We start from the raw sequence: 25587 nt of genomic DNA, 5'->3' as shown, positions 1-25587 counted from the left end.
ATAGCTCTAGATTCGATTCGTAGAACACCATTATTCGCCTTGTAGACGTCTTATATATATATATATATATATATATAAGAGTATATATTACAAGTAGGCGAATATCCTTACCATGCTATAGTTTCAAATGCCGCCACCTAATGGCTGTGTCTGCGCGCACCGAGTGTCTCTGTAAAGTACTAGGACCAAGCGGCCAACCTCTTAATTATTACGCTACTAACTTCTAAACACTACTGCATCATACTTATCGTCTGCTATTTTCGCTATTGCAGTTTGGAAAATATAACCTCTTGAGTCTTGTTGAATTTTTTGCTGGGTAGTAAGTGAATAGTTGAATGAGTTATGAGCTTTATGAGTTAAATAAAAAAAAATACAGTCTTTTGATCAAAAAGTGTAAGCAATGCGTCCAGATCTTCTTTTTTATTTTGAAGTAGGCTGGTGTCTACTTTATTGTATGTCTTTAATAATTAGACGAAGAAAAGCAACAGTTTTCCGAAGGTGGTGGACTAAACCACATTTGAGAGAAAATATTCGACAAGCATATGGAGCTTATTCGACAATTTTTTTGTATTTTAAACTTGAATTTCATATTTTCATCTATTTTCACCTATTTTCATCATAAATATTCAATATACTATTTTCAAAAAATTTTAATTTTCAAAAGCATTTAGAGGTTGGCCACTTGGTTCTAGTACTTTACAGAGGCGTTCGGTGCGCGCAGAGCGCCAATGTAGTCACAGGGATTTCGCTGTGTGCGTCTCGTTGGAGGGGAGGGCTGGCGCTCATGTCAATCTGACATATAAGTATATGGAGAGAGAAACCATTTATGACGACGGCGGCCACTCGAACTATTTTTCGCCGCAGCAATTCTCGTGGCACATGCAGTTACCTATGTATGTTCAGTTTATTCGGTGCTTATATTTTGGTTGAAAGCTGCAGACGCTGCAAGTGCAGCTGTGCAGGCCTGCAGCAGGCAGCTAATGCTAAGCTAGTCGTGGTTGGAACCTGGTTGGAAGGTTGGCTTGGGGCGGCCGTTGGGTGACATGTATGAGAGATCGTCAGATTTCTTATTAGACGGAGAAAAGAAATGATTCCGGTTGAGCTCGTAAAGACTACTTTCCATCCGAAATATCTGTCGGCGCATAAGTGTCCATCCGAGTTTTGCAAGGTATAAGGTAGACTTGTGTACTTGGACCCGATCAATAGGCCCAAAATCTGGATTGACGTCACGAGAATCTAACCGCTGCAGGAGTTCGGTTAGCCGCCATTCCTTGAATTCGTGGCATCGGAGTCCGGTTATACGGTTTTCTCTACATCTATCAGAGGTAAAAAATACGCTTTTTTATTATTATTTGAGACGGTATAGTTTTGGTGCTCTTTAACTTGGGTTCTGAATGAAAATTGCTCTGCCAGTTTGTTAAGTAGAGAAGTGAAGTTTTCTACTTTTAAGGTTTGATTTTTCTTAAACTAATTTTGTTTTTTAGCTACAAAGCTTTTCGCGTACGCTACATATATTTGACTTGTGGGGACAGAGTGATTATTGCTTTAGCACAATGATAGTTGTGCAAACACTTTTATACATACACCGTGTTTTAAAAATCACTAAATTTTATAATACGTACAGATATACAGTGAAACATAAAAAAATGTATACGTGTCATACAGCTTGGTAGAGAAGCTGCATGTTTTAAGTCAATTCAAAAGTGCTCTTCATTGCCCGGTAATAAAGAAAGTCTGAAGTAGTGAATGCTCATTTAGAATTTTGGTCTTCGAAGTTGTATTACACCTAATCGAACTAATATCACACAATTGCTTAAGTGAAGATAAATAAACATAAGTCACGGTGTATGTATAAAAAATTGTGTCCGCACAACTACCATTGTGCTAAAGCAATAATCACTCTCTGTCCACACAAGTCAAAATAATAAAACCTAACCTCTACAGATCTTGTGCTACTAAGTATACGCTCTTTTTGTAGCGCACGCAAAGTCCTTCAGGTACGCCTAATACAATAGCTCTGTAGCGTACCCGAAAAGCTTTGTAGTGTACGCGAAACATTTTCCGGAAAATTATTTTTCGGTGTAGCGAGTAGCGTACGCGAAATATTTATCGCAATTTTATTTCGGGTACGCACTGACGTGCGCCGAGACAGTCTCTTTTGTTTTTATCCCTCAAAGGGTCTGAACCACTTTAAATTATCAAAAAATAATGAATTTAATTACACCAAGTAAATTTTCAGAGTATTGTTAGAGTACTTGAAATCCTGCAAAGATTAACAATCTTATTTGTTTATAGATATTTTATTGTCACATATATTTGAAATTGTTTAGTAAAATAATGTAACTTTATATTCAGGTATAATGTAGAAAACAATGTACTTACATATGTAATATTGATTTTAAAAACCCAAATTCAGAGTTTTCATTTTTCAGTTACCACATTTTTTTTTTGTTTTTCATCAAAGAGTACCTTTAAACTGGTAGATCAAAATCTATATAATTCTGCTATAAATGTAGAAATTTGAAACAAAATTTACTTTAATAGAGTTACCTAGAATTTAATAACAAGTATTTCTTTTACATATTTAAAGAAAGGCACTGTCTGACGGCACCAGTACCGTCGACAGACGACGGTAGACTTTTGGCTGAATTTTCTTTTTGAAGAGATGCTGTACCCGTCACATATAAACATTGTTTTATGTTTTTTACATTATACCTGAATAACCTGAATGTATTTAATAACTTAATTCTTTTTTTAAACAATTTAAAATATATATTCTTAATTTTGCCATTACTATTAGACTTTTGAAATTTTATCGCTGTATGTTACTAATAGATTTTACTCATCAGCAGCAAAACAAGCAAGATGTCAGACTCTGAAGGAAGCAACTACTCCGATAATGAGAGTGAGCAAGGAGGAAGAAGAGATGAAGGTAGTGATAGTGAGAATCACTCGGTTAGATCTGGAAATGCCAGTGATGCTGGCAGTGCCGCAGGTAGTCCTGCCAGATCTAGATCACACAGTGTATCTAGGAGTAGGAGTGGTTCAGTAGCCTCTAGATCCAGAAGTCGATCCAGATTCAGGTCTGGTTCAAGGTCTAGATCTGGGTCCAGATCAAGGTCTAGATCCAGGTCAAGATCACGTTCAGGATCAAGGTCAGAGTTAGTATACATTTTTCACTATTTGTTTGATTGCAAAGATAAGTTTAGAGAATGTATGTAATAAAGCATTTCATAATGTTTAGATCTGCTAGGGATGATGAAGCAGAGGAAGCTAATTCAGATGAAGAACCCGAGCCAGAGGAGGAGCCTGAAGGTAAATATAAATCAATATAAACAATGCAAGACTGTTGAGATTTTATTGTTTAGGAGAGGATTTGGATGAATATGATGAAGAGGAAGACGAAGATGATGATGACAGACCTAGAAAGAAAAAAAGGAGGAAAGGTCAGGTTTCTGATTTTATTATTCAGGAGGCTGAGGTTGATGATGAGCCAGAGGATGATGAAGAATGGGAAGAAGGTGCCCAGGAAATTGGAATTGTTGGGAATGAAGTTGATGAAATCGGATTGACTGCCCGAGAAATTGAAGGAAGAAGAAGAGGCACCAATCTGTGGGAGTAAGTAGTTACCGCATAACTGCGTAAGTTTATCATTCGAAAATTGACTAAAACTTGATTACATTTTTCCTTTTTGTCGTGACTAGTTCACAGAAAGAAGACGAGATAGAAGAATATCTTAGAAATAAATATGCCAACGAATCAGCTGCAGCTCACAGATTCGGCGATGGAGGCGAAGAAATGAGTGACGAGATCACTCAGCAAACGTTGCTTCCTGGTGTCAAAGATCCAAACTTATGGATGGTAAAATGTCGCATTGGAGAAGAGAAAGCCACGGTCCTGCTGTTGATGAGAAAATTCTTGACGTATCAATTTTCCAGTAAGTATTTTTTATTTTCTTTACAAAAATAAGCTCTGTTTGCAAACTACAAATATCATCATTTCACAAATAGGCGAGCCACTGCAAATAAAATCGGTGGTAGCACCCGAAGGTGTGAAAGGTTACATCTACATTGAAGCTTACAAGCAACCGCACGTCAAGGCCGCTATCGAAAACGTAGGAAACCTGAGGATGGGTGTTTGGAAGCAGCAAATGGTACCGATCAAGGAGATGACAGACGTGATGCGTGTCGTCAAAGAACAAACAGGTCTCAAAGCCAAACAGTGGGTGCGTCTAAAGCGAGGTATCTACAAGGACGATATCGCACAAGTAGACTACGTCGATCTAGCACAAAACCAGGTCCATTTAAAACTGCTTCCAAGAGTCGATTATACGCGACCTCGAGGAGCTCTAAGAACGGCGCAGAGCGAGTCCGAGGCAATGAAGCGTAAAAAGAAAAGACGCCCTCCGGCGAAACCTTTTGATCCAGAAGCTATCCGAGCCATCGGAGGTGAAGTTACCAGCGATGGTGACTTCCTTATTTTCGAGGGAAACAGGTACAGCCGTAAAGGATTCTTGTACAAGAATTTCACAACTAGCGCTATTATAGCCGAGGGTGTAAAGCCTACGCTTTCGGAACTTGAAAAGTTCGAAGAGGCACCCGAAGGAGTTGACCTAGAGTTGAGTGGTGCTCCTGTTACAGGAGTTTCCGCCGGAAAAGAGGATGCAATAACGCATACCTTCAGCACGGGTGACAATGTGGAAGTATGTGAAGGCGAGTTGTTGAACTTGCAAGGAAAAATTGTGTCCATCGACGGAAATATGATCATGGTTATGCCTAAACACGAGGATTTGAAAGAGGCATTAGAGTTTCAAGCTAGTGAGTTGAGAAAATATTTCACTATGGGTGATCATGTTAAGGTAAAAATAAAATTTGTGCTTTGAATAAATAAAATTGATTTTATCTTTACTGTAAATCAATTATTCTGATTTGTTCGTATTTTTACAGGTGGTAGCAGGAAGATATGAAGGAGATACAGGCCTTATTGTCCGAGTAGAGCAGAATCGCGTAGTTCTTTTTTCGGACTTATCGATGCATGAGCTCGAGGTCCTTCCTCGAGATCTACAGCTCTGCTCAGACATGGCCACGGGTGTCGACAGCCTTGGTCAATTTCAGTGGGGTGACCTTGTCCAACTGGACCCACAAACTGTTGGTGTGATTGTGCGACTCGAACGCGAAAACTTCCACGTGCTATCGATGCACGGCAAAGTTGTGGAAGCGAGGCCTCAAGGGCTGACCAAGAGAAGGGAAAACAGAAATACTGTTGCGTTAGATTCACAGCAAAATACTATACAGAAGAAAGATATAGTCAAAGTCGTTGATGGTCCTCATTCTGGAAGAGGCGGCGAAATTAAGCATTTATACAGGAGCTTTGCTTTCTTACATTCTAGAATGTTCATAGATAATGGCGGTATATTTGTATGCAAAACTAGGCATTTACAGCTCGCTGGTGGCAACAAAGCGAATGCAGCCTCAGCAATGGCTCCGATGATCAGTGGTTTTATGTCACCGAGAATTGCTTCACCAATGCATCCTAGCGGGTAAATAAAACAATCTTATCACATTTTATGCAAAACTGCTGCCAAGTGATTAGGAATTTATAATGCTTTAAAACATTATGAAAAAAATTGCAATATACTGTGAAGATAACCACAATTAATCGTATTTTTTTCTAAAGAATGGCAAATCTTTGTATCTTATCTGAAACATTTGTTTTTTTTTTAAATAGGAATTTCAGTAAAATAATAGTATTAAACTGATACTTATGTTTTGCAACTAAATTTTTCTAATTCTCAGAAGTCCAGCCGGTCGAGGTGGTGGTGGTCCAGGTGGTCCAGGTGGTGGCGGCGGCGGAGGGGGAGGTCGAGGTCGAGGCCGAGGTGGAGCGCGTCGTGATCGTGACCTTATAGGAACGACCATCAAGATCACGAGTGGCCCATATAAGGGCAACGTCGGAATAGTAAAAGATGCAACTGAGACGACAGCCCGAGTCGAGCTTCACTCTACTTGTCAAACAATCTCTGTCGATCGTTCACACATTGCCAATGTTGGTGTACCAACCAAGGATGGAGGATTTAGCAGTTACAGCAGAACACCTGCTTATGGCGCTGGAAGTCAGACGCCCATGTATTCTGGCAGCAAGACGCCTATGCACGGATCGCAAACGCCTATGTATGAGAGTAAGTAATCGAGACTTTATAGATAAATTATTTGTAGACAAGTATATTCAAAATCTAAAAAAAAATGTATCTGTCACAGCTGGTTCGCGAACGCCTCATTATGGTTCTATGACACCATCGCACGATGCAGGATCACGTACACCCGGACAATCAGGTGCCTGGGATCCAACGGTCACCAACACCCCAGCTAGAACAAGCGACTTTGATGGCTACAATATTGAAGAAGGGGGCTCTCCAGGTTACGCTCCCGGCTACCCATCTGGCGGTCCTTTCACACCACAGACGCCTGGTACTATGTATGGTTCCGAGCAAAGCTTTGGGCCTTATCAGCCCAGTCCCAGCCCCGTTGCCAGCGCTACCGCAAGTCCTAGTCCCGCTGCTTATGGAAGTACTCCGTCACCCGCTGGTACCGGATACACCACTAGTCCCCACGGAGCCTTTGCTTCCCCATCACCCATGGGTTACAGTCCTATGACTCCCGGTAAGTAAAATGAACGCGGTAAAAAGCGAGATTATTTGAACTAGTTTATTGTGTTTAAATGATTTTAACTAACTGAATACATTTTATTAGGTGGAGTTGGAAGTCCATACAATCCACAAACGCCTGGCTCTACCATAGATGCTGGTCATAGTTCAGGTGTTTTTGGTCAGGAATGGCACACAACTGATCTTGAAGTTCGTGTCAGAGATTCCAATCTAGACGCAGCTGGACAACAAGGCTACATTACAACTATTACGGTAAGCCTTCACTTAACAAAATAAGACTATTCATTTTCAATGAAATCAAATCTTTTGATTTTGTGCATAAATATTGAAAAATTAATTAATGCTATTTTCTTTTCAGGGTGGAATGTGCACAGTGTTCCTGCCACGCGAAGATAGATCAGTAAATATTTTATGTGATCAATTAGAACCCGTCGTTCCGTCACAGAACGATAGGGTTAAAGTCATTATCGGCGAGGACCGAGAGTCAGTTGGTACTCTTTTATCAATTGATAACCAAGAAGGAGTGTTCAAATCAAACGCGGGAGAGGTAAAGATGTTGCAGCTGCGATTTTTGTGCAAAATGAGGTCTCCGTAGATCATCGACGATTGCTGATAAATGATCTGTTAAAGGACTATATTATTAATTAATGTAAATAAGATAATGATATTGTAAATTTTACAAGTGATTTTTTCTGAAAAAGTGTTTTCTACACTGATCAAAACTTTTAACTATAAATATGAATTTTAACCGATTAAATCAACATGTGACGCGGTTAGATTTTATTCTGAACGAAAATTCGTTTGCTGTGACGTATAGGCAAAAAGTCTTTTTTATCCGTGGAAGTTCTTCAGAATTATGTACATACATAGTCTGATTTTTTTTAAATTAAAGAACAAACCAATTATACAAACGACATTTAATCTTTATTCATTATTTCTAATGGTACCCGCATATATCGATGAAATTATATTTAACTGACATATATCATCAAAGTTTGATCTTTTGCATCCATAAGCGCGGGAAATTTAAAACCAAGCCGACTTCTTGGTTCTACATGAAGATAGCGCCACAGTAACCTACGTTTGCGTATCATCTTATGTACTAGTTTTAACGATGATTAGCGCCTGCATCGCTGCATGATAACAAAATGGATACTCGCGAAAAAGCCTCGTCCTCGTCGTGACGCTGATCTCACACCGTGCTTTCAATACCGGCATTTGAAAGGAAAAACATCTGAATAACGCGCTGCGGCAGAAACATAATATCTTGTGATAAAAGTCTAACCTTGACAAGAAAAACATAAAACCTATAGTGTGTGTGTGTGTGTGTGTGTGTGTGATATATATACGGATACCGGAGGTATCCGTAATCGACTGAGTTGTCGGTGGTAGATTGTAGAAGTTTGCGAAAATCTACGGCGCATGCGCGGGACTCGACGCGCCTTTTTTTCGCCTATATTCAGTTTTTGCGATTTAAGTTCAGATTGTGCAAAGAAGCACCGAATTTTGCATATGATTGAACCAATCTGTTTGTTATTATCTTGAGGACACTTGGAAGGATTACCGGACATCTGGTGAGTCGAGTGGTTGTTTATTTTTAGAGTAAATTTAGAATACAGTATGGACATATAGAAAGAGCTTTATCATCAAAGATCGTACTGATATTTTCTCATCTCACAGAATAGAATCACTGGCTTTGAATCTGTAAAATTTAGGTCAATTGTAATATTACCGTTATGGGCAAGAAATGTTTTCATTCTCCTTCGGCGGGGGGTTAATTTCACCCTCAATTTATGAATTGCGACCCCTACTCGATCTTAGACGCGAGTTACGACCTAACTCTAGAATTAAGAGACTGGCTAAAAATGAAATGGCAGCACCTAGAGAATTAACGAAGCTGAATACAATATATATATACTTACTTATATTTTACTTTACTTTATTTTTCTTCGAAAACGCATACATAAAAGCCCGTGTAATTAAGTAATGCAAGCGTTCGTCAGATAAAACGAAGTATTTCGCAAATCAATGATAGATTTTTAACACAATGCAACATTACAAAGTTCACTAAACCTCATTATCATTATTGTTAGTTCGCCTTTCGATACCAATATAAGTTTTGTAACGTGTTTGTCGATTTTATCTACATTGCTATTGACGTAGTGTCGATGGTCGATGATCTAATAACAGTCAACTTTCGTAATTTATGCGTCAGCCTTATGTTTTTATAAATAAAAACCACGTGTTGTTAAAGAGCTAAACTAATATCTTCAATTTTCGATTGTGTTGCGTCTATTTTCATCATTTTTATTCAACATGCAAATGTTGATTGCGATTTCGTTATGTTTTGATACTTTTATTGTTACTGATTCATCTTTAAACTTATTTGCTCATAATACTAAAAAGATTTAATAGGGAGAGAGGATATAGGAGATCATGGGACATGAAAATGACCAATTCAAAATATATTCTTGAATCATTCGTTTATTCACGCAAACAATAATAGATTTTTTAGATATCCGTGTGATCGATATGATACGCGTTATACATAATGTGTATATATGTAAATAGTTTATAATTTATTAAATTTACTTTAATCGAATAGGATACAACTTTTTTTCTCTATCTTCCTCTCTCTCTGCTCATTCTCGTTGGATCGTTAATTGTATTTTTTTATCGACAACTTGTAAGCATATACTCTAAAACCAAAATTTCCTCAAGCTCTTCTCGACAGCGCCGCGCATTCGCATGCATCGATATAATCGGTTGGCAAATTCTTTTTGTTTTTCACTCCCAGCTCGAATCTCAATCGTCATCGCTAAGAAAAATAAACGTTTGACAATGCATAAGAAGCGAGAAAAAAAGAGCGCTCGTGCGTCAAAAAGTTGCAAAAAGCAGCAAGAACAATGCGAAGTCCACATATAATGTGTGAGAATTGGCCTGATGCTATCGGATCGGTTGTCACATAGATTCATTATGTACACACATCATTTCACGGTTTCTTTTTGTCTCTTTTGGGGCTGCATCTCACTCGCAAGCTCTGAACGAGCTTTTGCTGAGATTCGGGCCGTTGTGAAAAAATAAAGATATCATCACACTTGCACAATACCCAGCGTTATAAATAAATACAAACAATATTAATAATATTATTAATAATAGTAATATTAATAATAAAAAAAACAAAATACAGACTGCCGACTCCCCGCAACAGGAATCGTGTGAGATATATACGATAGTACGTATATAGAATACTCTAGACGGTCGGCATAATATCTTTTTTATTTTAGTGGATTTCTCTTTTCCTCGTATATTATGCATAGGAGGACTTTTAATACTAACATACAGAGAGAAATAAACATAAAACGCCTCGCGAAACTAAGAGGTCGGTCGCGCGGCTGCGAGACTTCATTATCGGACTGCCGTTGACATCTCTCTCCCTCTTTCTTACTTTTTTCTCGTCCTGTTCACGTAAATTATGCGTATTTACGTTTATACACGGCATATATAGGGATACAAAATTCGTGCGTCACTGATTTTATGCGTATTAAAAGGATAAGACGGAATATCGTTTGATGCTGCTTTTTATCGAAACTCTTTTGACTCGCGCGCGCGAAGGAAAAAAGAGGAGGTGGTTAATGGGCGTCTCCTTTAGGCTGACGCTCACGGGGAGCTTCTACTACCGATTAAATTCCGCTTGCTGTATACTGGTGAAAAAATTAGTTCGTTGATTCTCGGAGTACAAATAACAAAAGTAGTGTTGTATTTGCGTTATGCTATTGCGATTAAATTAATTACATAGGAGAAGAAACGGAGCGTAAAAAAAGTACTTTGTCATTTTGATTTATTTGTACTCGCGGTCATTTGTCACTAATACAAAGAGCTGCGTCGCGCACGTTTTCTCAAAAAGAAGACATAAATCGCTGACAGGAAGGAATCATCTCTTCTCGAAACGAACGCGACGACGTCTCGCTTAAGCTTAAACGCATAAAAGCCGATACAAAAGGCGTTGAATAATTTTTCATTAAAGACTACTAAAAAAAAAAGAATAAAATAAATAACTAGCGATAAGGTCCCCATTTCGAGTTGCTTAAGACGAGGATCGTTCGCCGGGTTGTTTTAAAGTTACACAAAAAAATGCAAGGCTGGCGTTTCCCGTGCGGAAACAACTTTTCAATACTGATTTCGGAATGGTCCGTTATACTCTTCGTTAATCTCACGCTCTCACACTCACACTCTTTTTTTTCTTTCTCACGCTCTGCACTCTTATATGAGAATCATCTTTATCTCTCGCCTGTTTTCTCTTGTACAGCTTGTCATCGGCGTACGCATATTATAATGTTCTCTGTCTCCTTCGACACAATGCAATTTGGGATATCTCGACGTAAATTTGACAATCCGACAATTTAGCTTCTATACTCTCAATAGTAGAGTAAATTACAATAATACTCACTGTGTGTTTATGTCGACTAAATTTACAGGGACGTGAAAAAATAAATAAATACTCGTAAATACCGGATACGGGCGAATGCGTCCGCGCGATATGTCGAGGCGTAAGTTTCTTTTCAATTATAACGAGCGTCTGTTCTCTTTCGACACGATTTCACACTTGTGCGGACGTTTTTTTTTGTTTTTGTTTTTTTGCAAAAAGAGGCAAAACGTGCTACGTATTTCAAATGAAAGAAATACAAAAAATGTCAATAAATAAAAACCGTTATAATAAAATAAAATCGCATACACAAAAGGTGAAAAAGTGTGCGAAATGAAGCTGCGCCTTCTTTCGAAATTTCGTCGGACGAAAAAGAGCATCAAAGCATTTGGCCGACCCGGTTTTCTTCTTTCGTGGTGTGCGACTTTTGTCTCACCTGCGGCCGATAATACGAAAGGAAGCGGCTCTTCGGCGCAAATAATAATAACAATAATAATAAAAATTGATCAAGAAAACAACGACGCCCCGAAATCCAGTCGGCGCGCGATTCGCCATACTGAGCCGTCACATCGATTAATACGATATAGCAATAGTATTTATAATGATGATCATAATTATACTAAAAAAAGAATTAATAATAGTAATGTTGAACGTAATTACAATATATATATATATATGTGTGTGTGTGTGCGTAATCGTAATGCACACAATTATAATAGCAATAATGATAGCAGCATTGATAGTAATAATAATAAAAATAGCAATAATTCGTATCAGTAAATTAATATAGACGTGCTGTGCAGACCGGAGCACCTCGTGTGTTGTCTGTGTCTCTTGTCTTGTGTGTACATGTGCACGGCACGTGCGCGCGCTTGCGCGCGGATATTTTTCATCGACTAGAATTTGTATTTATGGGATGCATGTGACTACTACTCGTCTCTTTGTCTCCCCTATTCTGCCTCTCTATCTCTCCTCGAAGATCAAAAGATCAATTCTCCCGTGTGCGAAATGATCGAGCTGCTGCGCAGTCCCTCGTGCGCGAAACAGCTGTTTACGAAGGGAAATTTTCATAATCCCCTACTCGCGCACGAGAGACGCGTGATAAACGCTGAAGCTCTGACGCGTCGACCAGTAGCCTCGTAAACGGAAAGAGCGCTTAAATTGAATGTTTAAAACACGCGCGTGCAGGTAAAATCAGTGCGTAAAGAAGAAAAACGAAATACCGTAAAAGTCTGCGTGAAAAAATTCTAAAAATCATCGTGACGCCTCAACTCGTTAAAAGCGACGCGATCCTTCCGTTCACGGAGGACTAGTTTGCGGCTAAACGATCATCAAATCTGCGCCGAAGATGTTCCTCTACATCGTAGCCCATCACCTGCCTCATATCCTTGCTCCTCCCAACTCCTCTTCTGCGTTTAAATATACAAAGTACTCGTGACTCTCTTTCTGCCTATCTTCTCCGTCTCTTCTCTGCTCTCCCTCGTCCACTTCTCTCGCCACACTTTGTCTTCTGTCAGTCTCCCAGGGCTTTACTTCTTGCGGCCAAGGTACTCGGCTATATCTTGGAACTTTTCTTTCTCGTCCTCAAGCAGCAGCGCTTGGATGCAGCTCGTAAAGTATTCGGTGCCGAAACAGTTATGCCTGTTGGGAGCAAAACAAAAGACGAGGGATATTAGAAACGTGAATTTCGGCGAAGAAGGTGCTGACCGCAACTTCGCCGACCCTTTGGATACGCAATTTTCCTTCTGAATCACAGGCGACTTGTGTCTTTTCTGCGAAAGGAAAAATTGAAAAACATTCGCATCAAGGATCAACAAGCTTGTTTCGTGTACAATAGGTATCTCGAAGTGTTGCGGAGCGAAAATTGTTACATAGTGTGGAAAAATGTTATTGTTCGAGGTCTGGTTTTTAGTCTGAAAAAATGGTTAGTCACTGTCGCCACTCCAAAAATGTGCTGCGGTATCCGGAGATGCCAAAAATTGCACAAAAATGTTTGTAAAAAATATTTAGGAAATTCCGTATATATACCTTCAAAAATTCTTAGTATATACCTCCGTTGACACGATATCGATCGGTTACATATACTTATACTCAGAAATACGGAATTACCTAATGTCTTTTGTAATGCACCAGGAGCTCGATGTAACTAGATGCCACTAATGAATACTTGTACAGTGAGCAAAATGAAAATAAGGGGGAAAACTGAATTTGAGCGAAAAATTGGAAAGGCGAAGTAATTATCATAGGTTGCGGACTGGAAAGGAGTGCGCGCGCGTGTGTAATGTATGTGTAGGGTATAAGTAGGCGCATACGTTTGGTCTACGTCGAGGAGGAGCTACACCGTTACGAAAAAACTTTTGCCACGACAATTTTACAAGAGTTTCGACACTTTTCTAATCTAGCAGCTAAAAATATTACAAAGGTCTGAAGCATATGTTCACCCAACACCATATGTTAAATAAATAAAGTCTACAATAACGAGTATGTTCTATAGCATAGCTTCACCTCGGATCGGGAAAACGCGAAAGGATGCAGGAGTCGGTTAAGAAAACGAACGTAGAGGAGCAGGTAACTCAAAAGAATGAGGAGAAATAAAAACGAAAAATAAAAAAGCACCTAAACCCCAGGATCGGCTCCGTGGAGCTGCTTGATAGATGTCTGGATCCACTCCATTTCGTCCTGCAGCAGCAGCACGTCTAGGCAGCCCTTAAAGTAGTCCGAGGTGAAACAGTTCTTTCTGAAAATTGTCATTCGTCCTCAATTTCACTGCTCACATATTGAGCCCCTTTTGCGCAGCTATAATACGATTTCTGCGCATGGCCGCTTAGGAGGAAAAATATTCCCGCGCGCGAGATGACGTAAGTTTACGATCGAATGAAAAATTTTGCGTAAGCCATCTCGGAGAGAAGAAAAACGTGTAGGTATATACATACGCGCGCGAAACAAGAGCGGCATCGGGATAGCGGATCCTTTCGAAAGTGCCCCGCGCGCGTATAATTTTAGATCGGCGCGAGCGCTCCTTCTCTCTCTCTCTCTCTCTCTCCCTCGTGAAAGAGATGATAAAAACAGGTAAATTATACTCTCGTAAAGCCGCTCAGGTATATAATAACGGATGTGCGTTCGCTTCTCCCCCCCCTCCCCCCCCCTCTCTCTCTCTCTCTCTCTTTCTCTCGCGGCGCACGCATCGCTGCTGCACACAACGGAGAGTTTGCTGCTATAAATAGAAGAGAAATCTCACAGTTTCGATGTGTATGCGCGTGCACAGCAGCGGCAGCCGAGTTTGGCGAGCGATAGAGCGAGCGAGTTAGAGCTCTTCCGCGTATCCGTTGAAAATGCCCCGCCGCTTTGTTTTAGCCGCGCGAGCGCAGAGTATGCACTTAGTAAACGAGCCTGGCTTTTTTCTTATTCGAGAACGAGATCGCAGCGAGAGAATAAACGTGTAGCTCGGTAAGTGCGGCCTTTTGTCGGCGATGAATTTATACGCGTCACCCCACTTTTGTCCGATCGAGAGCGACGTGAGTAATTGGAGGCGCAGCTTTTAGGCTGGATTTTTCGCGGGAATACGTTTCTCGTCTTGAATATTTGTGTACGGAGCTACTTTGAACGAGAATTTCGAGAAGCATTGTAGAAAAACCGTCCGATTCCACAATAAGGTCCAACGTAAAAAAGTCTGAATCGATTGACCCGTATACACGCAGCGGCAAAGAGTGATTAATCGGCTGTCGGTTCCCGATGCACGACAACTGCTTTCAAAAGAAAAGAAAAGAAAAGAAAAGAAAAGAAAAGAAAAGAAAAGAAAAGAAAAGAAGAGAAAATTACCTGCAGAGCGTGTGCAGCTGGGGCTCGCGGAAGAGATTGTAGCAGTCCTCGCAGATGCGATCGAGCCTCGCGAACAGAGCCTTGTCGTAGACGCCCTTGCACTGGATGTCCATGAAGGAGCGCTTGCTGAACGGGTGTCCCATGAGCGTGCCGGCATCGGCGATGCCCAGGCACGAGGAGACGAGCAGCAGCGTCATGGACCAGGCCAGCACCGAGAGCAGAGACATCGAGTTGCTGCTGCTGCTGGTGCTGCTGCTGCTGTACGAGGGCGCAGGCGACCACGCGATGGACGAAGAAGCTGGACTGCTGCTGTGCTGGACGTTGCTGCAGAGCTGTGCCGGCCTCGGTAACGGCCTCCTCGTGCTCGTCGCTCGCCTCGACTGCGACCTGCAGCCCAGCACTGGGCTATTGCTTGTGCTCTGGGCCCTCCTGCTGCGGGAGCCGTGCCTTTCTTGTCGGTGCTGCATCATCTGCAAGCAGAGCAACGCGAGTTGGAGGTTAGAAGCCGATCGCAATGGATGCAAACGTACGATTTCGCTCGGTGCGAGCAACTTGATTGAGCGCAGGACCTTCTGCGTGTATGCGTTGCGCCGCGCTCGCTGCAGCTCGTCGTCATTTTTAGCCGAGGATCGGCCCCCGGCGATTCCCACACGTTTTTCTTTCTCCCTTCGTGCACGTGAGGGCGAAAGAGGAGACGCTATTCGAAGGAAAGCTATGTCAATTTGGCTCGGCATGACGCAATGAAAGCATAAAGCTGCGCGCGCGTCTGTTATACAGGGAAGGGCGACACGGGAGAGCGCATAAAGAAAGAGCGAGAGAGCGGCGGGGACCGGTTGCCGGCGACAGGTGAGGTCTTTTCTCCGACAGTGCTCGAGCGCGCGATCCGCGAATCTCCTCGGCGCGAGCGAGGTGGCCTCTCTTATCTGCGCCCGTGCGGCGAACGAACTTGGGACTTTCCCGCAGATAGTGGATCGAGGCGTGCAAAGAGGAGCCTCGCGAGAGACGCCCTCGTCGGAGATAAATTCGTCCAAAAGGTCCGATTCTATCTCTCTCCCGCTCCCGCGTAGTCTGCGCGAAATAAACTCGCGCTCGTACCTTTTCCTCCTCGCCTCCCCCTCCGCGGCGGCTGCAGCCGGTCAACCCTTTGATTGGCGAAATCAAGAGAGCGAGAGCCGAGGCGCCGCGGACGAATTATAATCACCGCGCCGACTAAATATGGCCGCGCGAGACTTAGCCTCTTCTTCGCACTCACGGTAAAAGGGCTTTAGGCGCGAGACTTATGCGATGCAGTAAAAACGAGTAGGCATTGTTTTAGGCAGTAGTAGTAGTAGTAGTAGTAGAATATTTGAAAAATGAATTTTTCCCTGAAGCGCGAGAGCGTCGAGAGGAGGACGCGAGACGACGCTTTTAATTGTGTTAGTAGGCATACGCCACGTAATTATAGCCGATCCATTTTAAAATAGACTGCGGCTGATGAAAGCAGCTGCCCGAGAAATGCAGCAAGTTAATTGCGCCGACATCGGCAGCGACGATCGAAGAGAAGAGCGAAAAAAGCAGCGAACGCATCGGTATCTCGGTGAAAAAAAAGCCTCGTCGACCGGCGAGGCTAATAAGCGCAGCGAGCAAAGGTGAGGGAAATGCAATAATTTTTATCGCGTGTCTGCGAGCTCGCATGTTTGTGTATATGTTGTTATACCAAACCCACTGCGGCTTTCGTCGAAAATTAGTAGAGGCTACGCGAGGTCGAGAGAGAGGAGAAAAAAACACGATACAGAGTACAAGAGCGGCACCGGTAACGAGCAATTAACGCCGCTCGCAACGATTATTGACCACCGCCTCTGTGTATAAATAGGCCGGAGGACAAAGAGAGCCCGGGGGAATGAAGTATACCGAAGGATATATCCGCGGCGGCGAGTCTCGCCAGGTGGTCCTCCCCGACCGGCGGATGACTCAATCGTGAGAAGGACTTGCTCGACTGCTCCTTCGCGCGTGGACTGAAAGAGCGAGAGAGAGAGAGAGAGAGAGAGAGAGAGAGAGAGAGAAAAGGGCTGCGGCGCAAGGGACCCAAGCGCCGGATTTGGGGACGCAGAGTTGTGCAGTTACGACAAGCATAACTCTACGAATAGCAAAGATCGGTATCGCATAAATCTGCATGAGGTTACGTCACAGTCGTGACCGTTAAATTATTCATCGAATAGGGCTCTAGATGCTTCCTACGAGCCTTTTCCTCGAATGTCTTATCGACGTTCATCGACTCCGAATCGCTCGTTCCATACGCCTTTCGGAAACTCTGCCAACACATCGTGGTCGGGGACACTCGGCAAAGGCAGCAATGACAGGAAAACGATCATAATCGTTTCCGAACACCGCGCACACAATACGCCAACGACCTGACAAATAGACTCTTACCCAGAAGTGCCGAGACCGAAATCACAAACAGTAACAGCCGCCCGCGCGGGTTCGCTACAGTTTCGAGGAAGGAATTCCTGAGGTGTGACAAATTTGACCGAAAATGCGACGCTCGCCCGTATTTTTAAACTGCTCCGAAGTGCTCCGACCGAATGTGCATAATTAATGACGGTAAATTCCGAGACGGTAAATCCTTCGCCGAAGCCGGCGGGCCGCGAGCTTTTCGTCGCTGCACTTTCGTCGAGCGATAAACGATACAAACGCCGATATGTGCAAAACGTGAGCGTAAACAGAGTTCGGCCCAAAATAATAACGCTTGCGTCACCGCACACATACATGTGTGTCTGTGCGTACCGATCTCTCGGGCGAGAAATTTTTCATGAATCACGCGCGGCCCGGCCTTATTTTTAGTCTCGTTCCCACGGTCCGGTCAATTGCGCGCGCCTGAAAAATCCCGACTCTCTCGTGATGCGTGTAAACGAGAAAAAATACAGCCGGCGGGCCCCGCAGAGAGCTATTTTGGTCAGCCGCCGCCGCGCGATGATTGACGACCTCGCGAAAACGTGAATCCCATTGAGCGTTATCTATTCCGTATATATAGAGGCCACACGCAGGAGTATAATCGATTCCGAAGATTCCACGCGTGGCGTGCACCTGTTGCGCGATCGCGGCTGACCTCTGGCCGAGCGGGCTTTTTTCGCATTGACCGTGATTCGCGCGGCGTTTCCTGCGTTTTGCTCTCTATTTTTAAAGCGTTTATTTCTCGTACTTATTTTTAGACGCAATGCATCGGCCTCCTTATCGCGTGTACGAATAAGAAACGCGCGTATGATTCTATCGCGGCTCGTTAAATTCCAAACTTCTCGGAACGAGCGATATAGAGGAAAAGGCATAATCAAATTGAATACATACACAATTATTATATACTCAGCTCTAATTTTAGCCGGTTTCGCGCATCTCGACGGAATAATAAATCACGCCAACGAACGTCGCGAAGAGCAAGTTTTCTATATCTGTCGTGAATTTTCGGAGATAAAGACGGTACTCTCTAAATCTGTTCGAGTGATTTTTTCACTCTAAAAAAAAGTAGTTCATAGAATGACTCGCCTTCGAGTGAAAACTATGAAGTCCCTATCTATAGGTTACTCGTTGTAGAGTGATTTCTATTGTCTTTGTTCGATCACTCTTTAAAGAGTAAGTCACTTGATAAGGAGCCCTCTCTTCGTCAACACGTGCTTCGTTAGAAAATGTGCAAAAGTGTTTGTTGCAGTATTTTTAACAATATAGGATGTCGACAATGATATCAAACTTGCCTGAGGTGAGATGAAAATATATATTTACGATTCGTATGTACAGACATATATGTATATGCCTATGCAATGTGCATGTATACGTGCATACATATAAAGAAGTTAGGTTAGGACATTAACAATAGTAATAAATACTTTGTGTTTTTAGGAAACATTAGATGCGTGTGATGCTCTAGACTCCAACATTTTTTATCATCTCGAATGTAATTGCAATACCTAACCTCAACCATAACCTGCAAATCTAAAATCACCCTACCCATGGCAAAGAGTGAAAATATCACTCTTTTCAAAAGTTAGGAATTATTCGAAGCCGAGTGACTCAATTTTGGCGGAAAGCTTAGAGTGATTTATCACTGGTTTAGAGTGATTTAGAGAGTGTATTAGCAAATCGCGACTTCGCTTAATCAGCCACAAATAAAATAAAAAATGTCGCCTACTGTGCGTATATAAATATGCGTTCGACAAAGAGAAGCCGACGGCGAATGCGATCTCTCTAAATGTACAAGAGTGAAAAATCACTCACTAATAGAGTCAAATATCACTCTTTTGGGAACCTAAAACAGAGCCAGTCGGAATAGAGTGAAAAGTAACTTTCTTCAAGAGTGATTCATGTCACTCAAATCCTTGAGTGTGACATGATATTTCTACTAATACTACAAGTCTAACCTAAAAATAATGAAAAATGTATGTTTATAATCTCGCTGCGAGTAACTTTTAAAAAAAGATACATTTTCAAAAATTTAATTATTTTTACTATTATTATTTTAGATTCATTATTTATTAACTCATTATTTAATTTATTATTCATGCATTTATATTATTATTACTTAATGTATTGATTTAGTATAGAGAATTAAGGAAATTCAAATTTTTTGACGGCGACGGGATTTGAAAAACCTCGACCCCCAGCTTGACAGTCGAGCTTTATAAGGGTGGATGATCGATTAATCTCACTCACAGAAGCAAACGCGTCCCAAACTCTTGAACGCAATCGTAGGTCTTGCCCTCGCAGCGGTGGACTCGCGTGTCCCGCATCAGTTCAGCGCGCAGCAACTCGAGATTTTAGGCGCTGCTTATTTCGCGGTAAGCACGAGAGATCGAATGTAAATATGGGGACTGACGTCAATGGGCGACGGTAATTATCTCATTATATAAGGCACATCGCGACACGACGCATACCCATCATTATTCCTAGCGTCGTCGACGAATCCACTCGAATGCTATAAGCGATTCTGTCCTGATCAGCTCTTATATATACTAATCACTCTTTTCCCTTTCCGAGTGACGCGCGTCCCTGATGGCGCCTCGTCGCGGAGCCGAACTGATAGAGCGGTGACCTTTCTTGTCGGGGGTTATTCATTAGCCGAAATTATACGGAGGCTGGAGGTCTTTTCTCGGATGACGAAAGATTGATCTTTTTCTGAGCGGTACATTGAAATCGGACTGTTTTTGTTTGATCAGGATCTTCTTCAGTACAGTGTGTTTATTTGCGGATATTTATGAATTTCTTATATTCTCATTTAATTAACTATATAAGAAAATGTTATTCAGCGGGTTTATATGTCGTTTTATTCTGGCACGCCTCACTCGAAGCTGCGCAGACATCCATCACGAATTATGTAGACTCGATGAATTTACGATGCAGGAATGCACGCACGAGACAAAAGTGGAAAATTTAGAAGCGGAATTTTCAATGAGCTTTGCGTACAAGTGTATAGCAGGTTGAATAAAATGGTTTAACGAGCTCTTTATCACGCAGAGATAAGCCAGCACCTACTCATCCCTGGAGCGCAAGATAATGAATTATAATAATATGCGCGCGCGATAAACTTCAAGGAAACGTATTAATTTGACTCGTGACGCAACATTGTAGCTCTCGACGGAAACCTCGTCTCGCGTCTTTTGTTTTGATACAGCAACCTGACGCGCATTTTTCCCCAAGTTTCGAGAAAGTAGACGAGGCTCTTGTTCTATTCAATCAGGTCGAGCTATGCGCACTCGAGATAATATGCAGAGGCGTGATCGCCGATCCTCGTTAATTGCTAGTGCTATATAAGGTCTCTCGGTTCAAAGTTTGTAGTGTCATCATAAAAAGACTCGCAATCTGCGGCGGCAAGGCGATTTCCTCGGAAAAGCCGAAGCACATCTCGCAGGGCGTGTCGCGCATCGCTTGGTTTCGAATTTGCATTGGTAAAAAGAAGCGCGCGCGCGCTGCTATTTCGAGAGAGTATTCGTCCTTGGTTGCGTTCGCGCCTCGTATGTAACTTATATATTAATGTATGCGTTCTGTGCGCTTCGACAGAGGATGGCAATGTTTACGCGCCTATATATATATATATATATATATATATATATATATATATATATATATATATATATATATATATATATATATATATATATATATATATATATATATATATATATATATATATATAGAGAGAGAGAGAGAGAGAGAGAGAGAGAGAGAGAGAGAGAGAGAGAGAGAGAGAGAGCTCCGTGGGTATATAGGTATACCACCTGTCGTTATCTCGCTCGGAGCTGTTGCAGCCGCCGAAGATAACATTCCGGAGATCGCGAGGGTTACGGTGTCGTTATACACACAACGTCGCTAGGGGGAAGAATGCTTTCCACTGCCGGCCGGGAAAATTCCACTGCGGCGTATTTCGTGTACACAGGTATATAATATATAGAGTTACGGAGTTGCGGACATTCCGTCGAGCAGTGCGAGGCCTGCACACGCGGGTGTATCGATGAACCTACTAGAAAATTTCTCAGAGGTTTGATTATACACTGCAGCTTTTGCCACCGACAAATTGCCATTATCGTCCCTCTGCCATGAACAATGATGCTCGATCAGGTTTGAATAATTGCCGCGATGAATTACCCCAGCAGGGATCCATCCACTCAGGCGTCAGCGGCATTCTTTACACATCAGAAAGAGAGAGAGAGAGAGAGAGAGAGAGAGAGAGAGAGAGAGAGAGAGAGAGAGAGAGAGAGAGAGAGAGAGAGAGAGAGCACAATGCGTACAGGATTTCGCAAAATCGCCGCGGGAATGCGCTCTTAGCGGGAACGAGTTCGCGTATCCGCTAATCGGCCTCTAACGGCGCTTTGCGCGCAAGCACTCTGCGACTCGATGGGTCACGAGTTCGGCCATTTGGCCGATTAGTCAGCTGCTGCTGTTACGTCACGCACACACTCGAGCCAACATAGCTCGAGAGATGGAAAACGCGTGCGTACGTGTGCCGGCTATGAGTAATGGCTTCGAACGAGTCGCGCGCGCGCGTTCAACGTCCTCTATCTCGGCTCTAATGTGCGCGCGTCTGTGTGTGCAGCATGTGTAGCGTGTGCAGCGTGTGCAGCGTGTGCAGCGTGTGCAGCGTGTGCAGCGACGAGTCGGAGGAGACAGTGCGGAGCCGAGCGTGAGCCGCTGCATTGTCTCGTCAGAGTTTTTGGCCGACGCGAGGTATTTGATATTTTCCGAGTATGGATATGCGAGAGCGGCGAAACGAGCAAAAAGTTCGAGCCTGTTATTGGATCGAAAATTCGAGGCCAGTGCTCGCGTTTTCTAGACTCTTGGCGCTGCGCGGGGTAAAGCGCGCGCGAAACGACGAGGCGACACACCTGTCGGAGCATTCCTTCACGGAACACGCACGCGCATATACTTATACATTCGTCGATCGGGCAACCCTACGAATGGCTCAATTTTCGCTTCGGGCTCGCGAAAGCGCGCGCGTCTCGTTATGCAACGACGCGTCCGGGAATGCGCAAACAGCTCGTTGCAGATGGCGGATGAAAGTCCGTTGCTGCGCTGCTGCTGCAATTGCACTTTCGGAATGCGCGCCACTTGAAACTCGCGCTTTCGCGAACGGCTGAATGGGAGGACGAGAGGCAGCAGCGGCTACAGCCATTCAAGCGCATGCGTGCGTACATAAATGTGCATCAAACATTCGCTGGGTTCACGGTCTCTCTCCTCTTCTCTCTATCGCTCTCGGCTCGCGGCGCAGAGTACAGAGGAGCCTCTGTTCTTGCCGCAGTCGCCGCGGATGAGACGAGAGCTGTTGCTGAGAGAAGAGTTTCAGACTAACGCAACCGCTCTCGCTGGAGGAGGCAGCAAAAAGCGTCGAAGTTTCCAGAAGACACTACTCGAGAGAGAGAGAGAGAGAGAGGGAGCAGTCGAGGTATGTTGCATTTTATACGATTCCCAGCGAAGGCTGCATTGTCCATCCGCGCGGTTTGAAAATCGCTCTAAAAATAAGCAGCGATTCCAGCGACAGGAGAGATCTTTCAAACAGCCCCGTCGGATGCAAAGTTGAACGGAGCTGAAGCGAGACGCGAGAGCTATGTGGGACGCGCATCTTATACACATTAGTCCATACCGCCGCGAGAGTTACATAAAAAGACCTCGTCATCGAAGCTCACGCGAGAGCTCAATTACCTCTCCCGCGCGCGCGCGCGCGCGAAAATGCACGACTTTCGCGCGATGCGCTTTTCCGCGCGGCACGGAACCGCGTCGGCCTTACGTCTCTTCTATGTACGCGCTGCCCGCTCCCCCTTTCCCATGTAACGCGCGCTTATCTCTGCCTCGCATCTTCGCCTCTCTCACACTTCTATATGTATGCTTGTATTTATATACTTAACATCTCTCTCTCTCTCTCTCTCTCACGCGCGCGCGCGCGCGCGTATATATATGTATGTATAGGCGCGCCGCCGAGCGGTGGGGCACACAGGCGCGATGTATACCTATAGGCTATAATAGCGAGGAGAGCCGAGCGGCAGACAGCTTGGCGTCCTAAGCGCTTGGCTTCGTGCCGCCGTCGCCGCCGCCAAGCCTCGGCGCGGGAACGCGTTGCTTTCCGACGCCGTGAGAGATTTTCCATGTGTACATGCTTTTATACATGCAGCGCGTTTGAGACGCTCGAACATTTTTTTCACGCAAAATCGTATAATGTCCAGCTCTCGGCCCCACCGCCAACTTCGTCCGTGCGTAGGGCACGGTTGTGGGCTCGAAATTTTTGCTGCGAAATTCATCTTGCGGCTGACGCAATTTCGCGGCGCGGCTACGTGGATCCCGCGCTGCGGCCGATGGCGTCGGTTTACGCTCGGATAAGTATTTTCGTTAGGCCGAAAAAACGCGCGATGCTCGAGCTTTTTCTCATCGACCGATAATACTGTACACACGCCACACAGGGGGGAAGAGTAAAAAAGTCAAACGGAAAACTATAACTCTTCGTCGTTGTTCCTCCAGACGCGACAAAGCTGCGACTCTTACGTAAGGAGCCACTACGCTTACAGGGTACATCGCGGACGCGTATAACGGTATATACAAAATCGCGTTATCTGGAAAAAGAGAGCGCGGCTCTCTCGGTGCAGCGCGCCACGCGTGGCCCATAACGTCAGATAAGCGTCTTATAAATAAATCAGAGGCACGATCATTTCCGAGTTATTAATAGAGCGCGCAGTGATTGCGATTCGGCGGCGGCGCCGCGAGCACATCAAAGAGATCGAGCCAACCCTCGGCTCTTGTAATGCACACCGCGAATCATCCTTCGCAGCGCGCTGTGTGTCTTATTCCAGTGTATATAAGCATGTCCGATGCAGCGCAGCGCGAGTTCAAGGAGGCGAGAGCGACGCGGCGTCCTTGGCTCGGTTCATGGACCGCCGCCAAAAAAGCGACGAGAAGAGGAACCGCCTTGATCGCGGTCACGCAGCGAAACCCCTTGCGGAGGAGAGAAAGAGAGACGATAACGGGGCACGCGTATGCGCGCGCCTTTCCACTTGCTTAACAGTGAGGCGCGAAGGTCGACGGTGCGAGGGCGATATTTTATCGGCTTGCGTTCGTTCCTGACTTCGGAATACTTAAAGAAAGCTAATCGCAAGACCAGCTTCTTGCGGGAACCTGAAACCTAACAACAAACTGCACCTGCCAGAAGAACGACTCTGGGAAAGCCATAAAGAATCGGCGCTCGAACTTTTACTTCGGCTGCGGTACCAATACGTGGGTCTCGGATTTCGCGACACGCGTCTCTCTACCACCATTTTTTCCCATCGCGTCAGCGTCCATTTTTCCGCGCGTTGCGCAATTCGCACCGGGCCGCAGCTGCATAGATCACCGGTGTGCTAACAGAGACGGAGTAGACGCTTAATTGGCGCATAAAGAGTGAGTCCGAGGCGAGTTTCCAGTCGTCGCGAAATAGTTGAGAAGCGTGCGCTTGTATAATATAATCATCGGGAGCGCGACTCGGAGTTATCCTCGTTACCGCATAGGAGCGCAATTGAATGTTGAAATTAGCCGACTTTCAGAGGAATGCCTTTATCGAAGCTGCGACATTGCGTAATCGCTATCTCGCTTGTTTTTTTCGCTCCTATCTCTCATTTTTTACCGCGACAGTAATAACACAACGCGCGCATTTCTGATCAGTCCGCGCTGCGAGTCAATATTATTCCGCGTAATGCCGCGCGAAAAAAGGCCGTTACAGCCGCGCAGGATGGCTAGTCACGTGACTTTACCTTGACGCAGTAATGGAGGCTCGCGCGGAAAAGGCGGAAAATGTAGCCGCTGGATTTAGCTGTCTCGTCTATAGCTAGGCGGAAACGTGGTTTCTACCTGCTCTTGCGTAAGTCGTACTATTTTTCCATCGAGGCGAGCACAATAGACGGAGGCAGAGGTTAAGCCGAGGGGTTGGCTCGGAGAGTGCAGAAGCCACAGGTGTCAGTCGGGGGGAGCTCCTCCCCCGCAAGGCTCGCACGCGCCCCATTGTGCCAGCCCGGTCTCTGCCCCTCCAGGCGAACGACACAACGGGCCACGCTCACCACCGCTCCGCTAGCGTCTCCTCCCTCCGGCTACTGTAACGCTACTACCGGTAAACGGACCACGTGCTAGTGTTATACTGCTGGCTGGCTACGGTACAGCCGCAAGCCGCACTTCCTAATCGTCTATTTTTGGCCGGGCGTACGCG

General features: G+C 44.1%; 3 protein-coding genes across 19 annotated transcripts in view; 2 read left to right on the top strand and 1 right to left on the bottom strand.

Moving 5' to 3' along the window:
* Positions 1 to 697: 697 nt before the first annotated feature.
* LOC100120437 (transcription elongation factor SPT5) lies at positions 698 to 7578 on the top strand. Of its 8 annotated transcripts, none has more exons than XM_001604029.6 (11): positions 698 to 1325; positions 2853 to 3155; positions 3245 to 3315; positions 3369 to 3618; positions 3705 to 3937; positions 4011 to 4858; positions 4947 to 5539; positions 5796 to 6178; positions 6258 to 6659; positions 6750 to 6916; positions 7023 to 7569. In XM_001604029.6, the coding sequence occupies exons 2-11, from the start codon at positions 2866 to 2868 to the stop codon at positions 7257 to 7259; spliced, it is 3474 nt and encodes a 1157-aa protein (XP_001604079.2). In that variant the 5' UTR covers positions 698 to 1325; positions 2853 to 2865; the 3' UTR covers positions 7260 to 7569. The 8 variants fall into 8 exon arrangements, with proteins under 8 accessions (XP_001604079.2, XP_008210554.1, XP_032455030.1 ...); XM_008212332.4 differs by having other exon boundaries at positions 753 to 1325; positions 2853 to 3161; XM_032599139.1 differs by having other exon boundaries at positions 753 to 1325; positions 2850 to 3155.
* Positions 7579 to 7780: 202 nt separating this feature from the next.
* LOC100678009 (peroxisomal leader peptide-processing protease) overlaps positions 7781 to 25587 on the top strand; it is a 59904-nt gene continuing 42097 nt past the window's right edge. For 2 of the 6 annotated variants that reach the window (XR_004344864.1, XM_031929243.2), the window contains exon 1: positions 7878 to 8238. The gene's annotated coding sequence lies outside the window, so the exon portion shown is untranslated. Of the gene's footprint in view, positions 8239 to 22627; positions 22810 to 25587 lie in introns of those variants that run through there. The other 4 variants (XM_032599148.1, XM_031929245.2, XR_004344865.1 and 1 more) reach the window with 3 other exon arrangements.
* The window catches only part of LOC100120410 (ion transport peptide-like), a 30184-nt gene continuing 13727 nt past the window's right edge, over positions 9131 to 25587 (bottom strand). For 2 of the 5 annotated variants that reach the window (XM_016988542.2, XM_001604006.5), the window contains exons 2-4: positions 14910 to 15379; positions 13707 to 13827; positions 9131 to 12731 (exon numbers count right to left, since the gene is read on the bottom strand). In XM_016988542.2, the coding sequence (XP_016844031.1) occupies positions 13707 to 13827; positions 14910 to 15379 (591 nt within the window). In that variant the 3' untranslated portion in view covers positions 9131 to 12731. Of the gene's footprint in view, positions 12732 to 13199; positions 13828 to 14909; positions 15380 to 25587 lie in introns of all 5 variants that reach the window. The other 3 variants (XM_032599150.1, XM_003427292.4, XR_004344866.1) reach the window with 2 other exon arrangements.

This window comes from Nasonia vitripennis, chromosome 4 (genome assembly GCF_009193385.2).
Source record: "Nasonia vitripennis strain AsymCx chromosome 4, Nvit_psr_1.1, whole genome shotgun sequence".
NCBI lineage: Eukaryota > Metazoa > Arthropoda > Insecta > Hymenoptera > Pteromalidae > Nasonia > Nasonia vitripennis.
Note: the sequence above shows the minus strand (reverse complement) of the source record. Positions and strands in the feature narration are given on the sequence as shown.